We start from the raw sequence: 8,939 nt of genomic DNA, 5'->3' as shown, positions 1-8,939 counted from the left end.
ACGCAGCATTCCCAGGCAAAAGAGACGTCAATATTCAAATTGTATTTAAAAGAAAATATACATTTATTCTGCAGAATAGTTCCCATTCTAGCCACACAGGCCAGCTGCAGGGTGAGGGTGAAACCCAACAACCCTAACAGCCCAGTTTGCAGGCAGAGTGAGACCAAGATAGGTGTTCTTTCTGGAGTCTTATAATGTTCTCCTCAAAGGCATTCTTGCACCCACCCCATAGGGCAGGAACAAAGGAACCCCCTCCCTAGCCTGGGGTCTTTCTCAGTGTCACACCCTGTATCAACGTTACAACAGGAGAATTCCAAATACAGAACACGTGGCATTCATATATTATCTTTGAGAAAACAAAATAAGAAATAAAAGATTAAAAACTGCCACTACACAGAGATAACAGGAAAATTCAGTGATGCAAACAGACTTCAATTCTGCTGTAAAGCTGCTCTATTAAGACAATATTAGACAGTCATTATTCAGCTGCAATCAGTTCACTGTTGTTGATTCAGTTCGGTTCAATGACTGTGTAAAGTTCTTCAATTATGGAATGAGTTCAATTCAGCTATAAAGCAGCTCTGGAGAAAACTGTGATGTCAGATCAGATCAGTTCAGTTCTCATCCAATTGTGTCAGTGCATTCAAGTCAATAATATTGCCGAATATTGACAATATCAGAAGTTCAACTATAATAACCATGTGTTGGAGTGTCGTTATTTGACCGCATATATAAGAAAATAATACAAATGTAAATTTAATTCAAGTTATTTTGTATGGTTTCTAATGTCTGATAATATTTTTATATATTTTTATAAATCAAGACAATATACAAAGGGATCGTTCACCCAACACTGTCCATATTGAGTCAAAGTGGTCTTACCGGTACATTTTGGACCCCTTTGACTTTCAATGTGTGAACAAAAACAGCTGAAAAATTCTTCCAAAAATCTTTTTTGAATTCTACATAAGAGTTCTACATAAGAGTTCTACATAGGTTCTACATTGAGTTTTGAGTCATACAGGTTGAGAATTAAATGAGGTAGGGAATACATGGATGGAATCTTATTTTTTTTACTAAACTATCCCTTCGATGTCTGTGCTAGACTCACAATCAGCACTCAGATTTAAACATTACTGTATATCGACCTGCAGCTTTTCGGGGTTGTGATCTACCAGCAATGAATAGAATGTTCAATGAATTGGTTATCAAAGAATTTAGAAGAGGAAAACTTATATGTGTTAAGAAATCGTCAACTTTTCTTCAGTGAGGAAAACAGTGTAGAGCAGAGTGTAGAGCACCACTTACCTGTCATTACTGATGTAAACGGATGCTACAGAATGACTTAGAAAACAGCCATCTAGAAGGACAGAGAAAGACACTTAAAGGGGTCATGACATGAGAAACCAAATTTGCCTTGATCTTTTGGTATATAAGAGGTCTTTGTACCATTAAAACGTCCTGCAAGTTTCATAGCTTAAGACTTCCTCCCCATTATAAACGAATCATTTATTTAATCAAGCTCTAAATACAGCTCGTTGTGGATCCATGGTAAGAAGTGACGTCACGGTACGAAGTGACGTACCAGCATTTGCATATAGACCGCCTCCAGGCACAAGACAACTACGCTTTAAGCGCAAGGCAACTACGCTCATTTCGTATCATTGTCGCGCCCGCACGCTGCGCGCCTCACAAGTGTTCAGTCGACGGACAGCGAGTGGGTCTGTGTACAGGGAAATTACGATGCCACGCAGATGTGCTGTTCCTGGCTGTGGACAAACAACATCTTTGAATACGCTGCGAAAGATCCAGTCGTCAGGGAAAAATGGATACACTTTATTTTTTGCGGACGTCCCAGTCACGGCAGTGTTAGTTTAAGCGTTTGTTCTGTACATTTGAAGGATGACTGTTTTGAGAACAAATCCCCAAATGATGCTGGCTTTGCCAGAAAACTGTTGCTCAAAGATAAGTCCGTGCCGACTATTCTGGGCTCAACGACGACGACGCAAACTGTAAGTAATGTATTTAAAACTTTAAACTACTTTTTAAATACGCCGAATCCGCAAATGTTCTGGCTGGGGGCGTTAATAATTGATGCATAGGCACTGACGTTAGCCAATCATAACAGTGGGCGTTAACACTGAACTCTTAAAGGGGAAACACCCCCAAAATAGACTGTTTGAATCAGAGGATGAGAAATAGGGTGGGGAAAGGTCATAAATCACTACATTTTAAAAGTTTTTTGTAAAAAAAAATATAGTAATACTATAATTGCACCTAAGGGAACATAATAATAAAATAAAATAAAAACATGTCATGACCCCTTTAAGACATGACTAGACTGTAGGCCTATATGAATATAGGCTATGCACTTTTATATTTATATGTGTAGCAGTGTACACAAACACAATTATTTTAATAGGCCTAATTTGTATGTTTCATTAAAAACATTATTAAATGACTTGCATTCACTTCATTTGTTTGCAGATGTAAGTTCGTATGTTTACAATATTTGCTGTCAGTCATACTGTGAATATATTTGGAAAAGTTTTTGGAAACATTGATTATTATTCATGGTCGATTTATCGGATAATTACTGTGGTTGCAAATCGTGTGTATTTGCAAATCAAACAAAAAAAGACAAAATGTACAAAAATGTGTGCAAGAACTGAAAATAAATTGCACTGCTTTTATGACGGAACAAACAATCCCATGAAGCATTGCGAGTGACCTAATCTAATTAAAATTACTCTGAATATGCTTTTGAATTGTGTAGGCTATAGCTACAGAAATAACCATATTTTGAATAAATATGCATACAAATATTTAAGTTTGAAGAAGTGGATAATGACTTCAATAAAAACATCCATACAACCTCGTACTAGGCTATATAGCTCACAGCAGGTCTAGTCTGTCCCTATCCCTTCAACTATCGTTAAAAATGAGTTTTGTTAAAAGTTTGTTAAAATATTAGGTTTTGGACATAAAACAGTTCACATTTTTGTAATACTTTTTTGTAACCCTGTTTTCCCCTTAATATTCCCATATTTTATGTTATATAGTTTTATTTTGTTGTCAGAACAAATCATAATGGGCTTGGCCATTCACCTTCTAATAAGAGTAATCAGCAACTCATACACAACTTCTGACAAAATTTCAAAAACTTCAGTCAATAAACGTTCACACAACAACGACATCTAGAGGTCACAAGATAGCTAACATAGGCTTGGAATCGTCACTGACATTGGGTTTATGTTTGTAAAAAAAATGATATTTCGATTTACGATTATAACTAACCTGCTCAAAAGCATTGCATGTTTATTGTGCTCTAAAACAGATGTGTGTGTAGATACGTCTTAAACGCCTGCGTACTAAATGTAATACCAAGGCGGTCTGTTATTGATCCATTATTTTGTGTAAATGCACTCTTATATATTTATAGGCTACTATGGTATTACATTTGGCCAAAATCTTCCAAATCATTTCTCAATGGTCCGGTCCCCCACTGCACATACATGTATAATGCTATTTCAGTTCATTGTAACGATGCCCACTCTGTCCTTCAGCACTGACGCATGCGTAGACGCTCAGTTCCCGTGTCGCCATGTCTGAAACGCATGCGCAGTGTGAGGCGCAAGCGGCACCGTATATAAGCTCGCGAGCCTCTGCCCCATTCCACCTTCAGCCATTTTAACGATGTTGGGAGCTGTGGGACGCTGCTGCACCGGGGCTTTGCAAGCTCTTAAGCCCGGGGTGACCCCCCTGAAGGCACTCAACGGAGCTCCAGCAGCACTGTTTTCTCGTAAGTAGAAATAATTGTTTTTTAGAATGGTTGTTTTAACGCAGCTCTTCTGACAGCAAACGTCACCGCCAGCGCGAGACTGCTAACGTTAAATGGCAGCATGCGGACAAGCTAGTGCAGGCCGCAAAGTTTTTACTGGAATATTTTCAATGATTGCTCTCGCCTGATGCTCTGCATGCATGTTGATTTGTGTTAGATATATGCTGCTATAATGGAATACTCCATTCAATGACAACAACTAATTCTAGTTGGTAGGAAAACAGGAATGACCTTTATGTGTCATGGAGAGGAGGCTCGCGCTGCTAGCTGTGTTCGCAGCTCGCGAGGTCATGGCTCAGATAAACGTGGAATAAGATCACGAGTCAATGCAACCTCATTTATGAACCTTCACAAGTTTTAAGTGCATATTGCAGGCGGGTCCCAGCAGATTTTTAACGGCTTTATGTCTAGAACATCGACTTGTTTAGGTGCATTCAATAGCCTGTTTTGATTTCTCAGGTCAATAAACAAACTACATCGACACGACTTTCAGAAGAGCTTTTTTTTTTTTTAAATTTAGGTTTCAATTACAAATAGGTTAATTATGTAAATTGCTTGTGATACTCAGCTGTTTCTCTTCCTCCCCTTCAGGCAGGGATTATGCCGCTCCTGCCGCTGCTGCTGCCACCGCCAGCGGGCGTATCGTCGCGGTCATCGGTGCCGTAGTGGACGTCCAGTTTGACGAGGGTCTGCCCCCTATTCTCAATGCCCTGGAAGTTGCTGGCCGTGACAGCAGGCTAGTCCTGGAGGTCGCTCAGCATCTGGGTAACATGTCTAAAGCTGGACCGAAACTGATTGTTTAATGCAAAAATATGAACCCGTAAAGTCATGATGAATTTGTACATGCAAATGACAGTTTTTGCTGTTCTTTAGGGGAGAGCACTGTTCGTACCATCGCTATGGATGGTACTGAGGGACTGGTGCGTGGTCAGAAAGTTCTTGACACTGGTGCCCCCATCAGAATCCCTGTGGGACCTGAGACGCTTGGCAGGATCATGAATGTCATCGGTGAGCCCATTGACGAAAGAGGACCAATTTCCACAAAACAGTGAGTATTTATAAAGCGCACTTGGCAACCTTGTTTTTGCAAGCTAATTTTATGGCTTTTATGCCTCTTGTAAAGTATATAATTGTCCATTTATTGATGCAGATATTTTTGTGGCAATGTCTTTAAAAGTTTAATATTGTGCTCTGTTTTTTTAGGACTGCCCCCATCCATGCTGAGGCACCAGAATTCACAGACATGAGTGTCGAACAGGAGATTCTGGTCACAGGAATCAAGGTTGTAGATCTGCTGGCCCCCTATGCCAAGGGTGGCAAGATTGGTATGTGTATATTTGCACTACCATACAAAAGTTTGGGGTCTGCAAGTTTTTTTTTTGTTTGTTTTTTTTATATGGATACTTATTTCACAAGGATGCATTAAATTGATCTAAAGTTATTAATGTAACTAAATCTAATGTACAGTAAATCTAATGTACAGTAATCATGAGAAGTATTACCGTTTCCACAAAATTAAGCAGCCCAGCTGCTTTCAACATTGAGAATCATTTCTTGAGCAGCATATTAGAATGATTGGAGGATCATGTGACACTGGAGACTGGAGGAATAAGATTTTACGATATTAAGTTTAAGTTGTAGTGTAACTTCACAATGTTGCAATTCATTTTTATTTAAAATGGCTTTTTCTTTCTTTTTTTCTTCAAACATGTTCAAGATCTTACTGACCCCAAACTTTTGAATGGTTTTTATTTATTAAAATTAAAATTGTGACAGATGTATGTCTTATGATTTTGGACTAAAGGCACCTTCTCATTTCTTCAGGTCTTTTTGGTGGAGCTGGTGTGGGAAAGACTGTATTGATTATGGAACTGATCAACAATGTGGCCAAGGCTCATGGTGGTTACTCAGTGTTTGCTGGCGTCGGAGAGAGAACCCGCGAGGGAAACGATCTCTACCATGAGATGATTGAGTCTGGTGTCATCAACCTGAAGGACACCACCTCAAAGGTAACTTGTAGATCTAAATATTCTGATAAAGTAGTTAAATTTGGTCCATCTTGAGAACTGCGGTTAGTTACGAGGTCCTCTTGGTTCCCGCTAGGTGGCGCTGGTGTACGGACAGATGAACGAGCCCCCAGGTGCCCGTGCCCGTGTGGCTCTGACTGGACTGACCGTTGCAGAGTATTTCCGTGACCAGGAGGGGCAGGATGTGCTGCTCTTCATCGACAACATTTTCCGTTTCACCCAGGCTGGATCAGAGGTCAGTGTTGCGACTTGTTTAGAAGTCTAAACTTGCATTTTTAGTTTGAAATGAGCGTTTTATAGATTTTATTTCTGTTCTCATAGGTGTCTGCCCTGCTGGGTCGTATCCCCTCTGCTGTGGGTTATCAGCCAACTCTGGCCACTGACATGGGTACCATGCAGGAAAGAATCACCACAACCAAGAAGGGTTCAATCACATCTGTACAGGTATGCCTCATTTTGTTTGCACGACACACACTCCCGCTTCCTGGATCTCTTCATGTTCTTCAATCTCATTGTTTCTCATAGGCCATCTATGTGCCTGCTGATGACTTGACTGATCCTGCTCCTGCCACAACATTCGCTCACTTGGACGCCACCACTGTGTTGTCCCGTGCCATTGCTGAGCTGGGCATCTACCCCGCCGTGGACCCACTGGACTCCACCTCCCGTATCATGGACCCCAACATTGTGGGATCTGAGCATTATGATGTTGCCCGTGGCGTCCAGAAGATCCTCCAGGTGAGCGCCAACGAGTAAAGGCTTCTTTGGAGCAATTCACTCCATTTTGTATTCCAATCCATGACCTTGTTCCTGTTCCTGCTCTTCTGTGTAGGACTACAAGTCCCTGCAGGATATCATTGCTATTCTGGGTATGGATGAGTTGTCTGAGGAGGATAAGCTCACAGTAGCTCGTGCACGTAAAATCCAGAGGTTCCTGTCCCAGCCCTTCCAAGTCGCTGAGGTCTTCACTGGACACATGGGCAAGCTGGTGCCCCTGAAAGATACCATCAAGGGCTTCAAGGCCATTCTGAATGGCAAGTCCTTCTGTTTGTCTTGGTTGCTTTTATTAATCTATTGGGAATATAATGCTGTTTTTATTCAGTGTTGCTCATGGTGTTTATTTTTCCCTAGGTGAGTATGATCCTTTGCCCGAGCAGGCCTTCTACATGGTGGGCCCCATCGAGGAGGTCGTCCTGAAGGCAGAGAAACTGGCTGAGGAGCATGAGGGGCGTCAATGAGTGTTTAAATGTCAGGGCAGGTTGAATGAAAGGGAGAAGCACTTGGTTTGTAACGTCACATTCAAAAACAAATTGTATGTTTATCGCTGGTCATTTCTGAAGTTATATTTAATGATGGAAATAAAACTGTCTTACCGTGAACTGTTTCGTTGTCGATTTGTTTAAGAAGTTGGCTGTTGTCCTATAAACTTACTACCGGTACATATGATTCATGAATTTATAAGGCCCCTAAATCACCAACTTTTTTTAAAGTGCCTTCTGCGCTCTAATACAGAGTTTTGTATTTGCTATGAATACTTAAAGGTATAGCGGAGGATCTTTCCTAATTTTAGAAAAGACCCGCCCTCTCCAATTTTTTTTAAAAATGCATTTGCGCAACACTCTATTTGCTCCTGAGAGGGAACGCCTACTAGCAGTGATTTTAAATGGATTTCTCCTAATAGCATGACAAACTTTACCTGTCTAGTAGAATATTCGCGACTGCAGCATCAGTGGGAAGCACAACCTGTGCTTTTAGCGCACGCCATATCACCAGAATGATTGACACTTAGGTGGACCAATAGTATAGGCTACCCACCCGGAAAAAGAAAATCCTCCGCTATACCTTTAAGTAAGCATAAGAAACATGTCAATATTTTACATGTTCATCTGAGCCACTTTGACCTTGGTAAACCGAATGACAACTGTTATTTAAATGCATATTAGTCTGTTACCTCATTGATTATCATAAGCTATTTCTTTTTAATGAGCTTCATATGCTCAAATCTTATATTTTTAAGGAGCAGCTGCTGAAATAAAACAGTGGAATAATTATTTACAGTAAAAAAAAAAACATTCTTTCATTGTCATTAGAACACCATTCTCATAGAGGTGGGACAATTGGATACCATGAGATAATAGTTGACAAGCAAAGTTTAGAACACTGTTAGACTAATATCTTACCACAAATTTTCGCACAACAGTATTTTTGGTGTTTGACATAACTGATAATGTATCGGCATTTAGTGTTAATAAATCTTGCGCATCATATATTACGAATGGAGATGTTTAGAAAACCAACTACCACAATTTCAGCAAGTGAAGTCTAGATTTAGCAACCTTATATATGTATTTTAAATAGCAAGGCCTTTGAAATTGACTGGATGTTCTGGTAAAGTCACATTTTCCACATTCCTGTTTGCAAAAGTTTTGGTGCAACAGTCTAAATTTGGATCTGCTGAGTTCAAATTTGTAGGAACTGACTGTACCATGAGCCAAATTAACAACTGGCCACATGGTGGAGCCATTGTGCTACAAGCAGGAATGTGGTGTAACTGCTGTCAAAATCAAATCATATTCTAAATCAGCAGTGTGTCCATGGTGGTGGTCCATATCCATATGAGAATGACCTCGGTCAAAACGATATGCATGTATTAACTGAAATCGCGACTGAAACATCTTCAGTCTTTAGTCTCTGAAATTATTGCCTATAATCTGGAACCTGTAATCTACTCAATGTAATTGTTACAACAGCACTTTTAGCAGTAGACAGAGATGCAGGTGTGAATTGTTCATCTCACCCTGGGGAGTAACAGGTACGAGCTGCACAGCTGAGCCGGCATGTTCAATCCACATCGCAGTTCACCATCTGGCATCTCAGAGAAATTCGCTTTCATAACCTTTCCAGAGATTAAACACATTGGAAGGTGTTCACAATAAAATAATATGCTTCCTATAGGAAGAATATATGTGAATATATTCACACATGTGAATATCTTCCACACTCACGTTAATCTTGAAGAATCCTGGTTCATGCACAAGAACGTAATACCAGAATGAATATGCTCGCTCTTA

At 40.1% G+C, this 8,939-nt stretch overlaps 1 protein-coding gene across 1 annotated transcript; it reads left to right on the top strand.

Annotated features, from left to right (window-relative positions):
- Positions 1-3,178: 3,178 nt before the first annotated feature.
- Positions 3,179-7,247, top strand: atp5f1b (ATP synthase F1 subunit beta). Its single transcript, XM_079597169.1, has 10 exons — positions 3,179-3,802; positions 4,433-4,606; positions 4,715-4,889; positions 5,045-5,166; positions 5,666-5,850; positions 5,945-6,103; positions 6,190-6,312; positions 6,394-6,606; positions 6,701-6,902; positions 7,000-7,247. Exons 1-10 carry the CDS (start codon positions 3,697-3,699, stop codon positions 7,104-7,106), a joined length of 1,566 nt encoding a protein of 521 aa, XP_079453295.1. The 5' UTR covers positions 3,179-3,696; the 3' UTR covers positions 7,107-7,247.
- Positions 7,248-8,939: the final 1,692 nt, after the last annotated feature.

Source organism: Phoxinus phoxinus (genome assembly GCF_949152265.1).
Source record: "Phoxinus phoxinus genome assembly, chromosome: 22".
In the NCBI taxonomy this organism is placed as follows: domain Eukaryota; kingdom Metazoa; phylum Chordata; class Actinopteri; order Cypriniformes; family Leuciscidae; genus Phoxinus; species Phoxinus phoxinus.
The sequence above is the reverse complement of the archived record's forward strand: the minus strand, read 5'-3'. Positions and strand labels throughout refer to the sequence as shown.

Coding starts and splice junctions, on each gene's coding strand:
- atp5f1b (XM_079597169.1), top strand. CDS start 3,697: ATGTTGGGAGCTGTGGGACGCTGCTGCACCGGGGCTTTGCAAGCTCTT. Junction 4,607..4,714: donor GGAGGTCGCTCAGCATCTGG/GTAACATGTCTA, acceptor GCTGTTCTTTAG/GGGAGAGCACTGTTCGTACC. Junction 6,313..6,393: donor GTTCAATCACATCTGTACAG/GTATGCCTCATT, acceptor TGTTTCTCATAG/GCCATCTATGTGCCTGCTGA.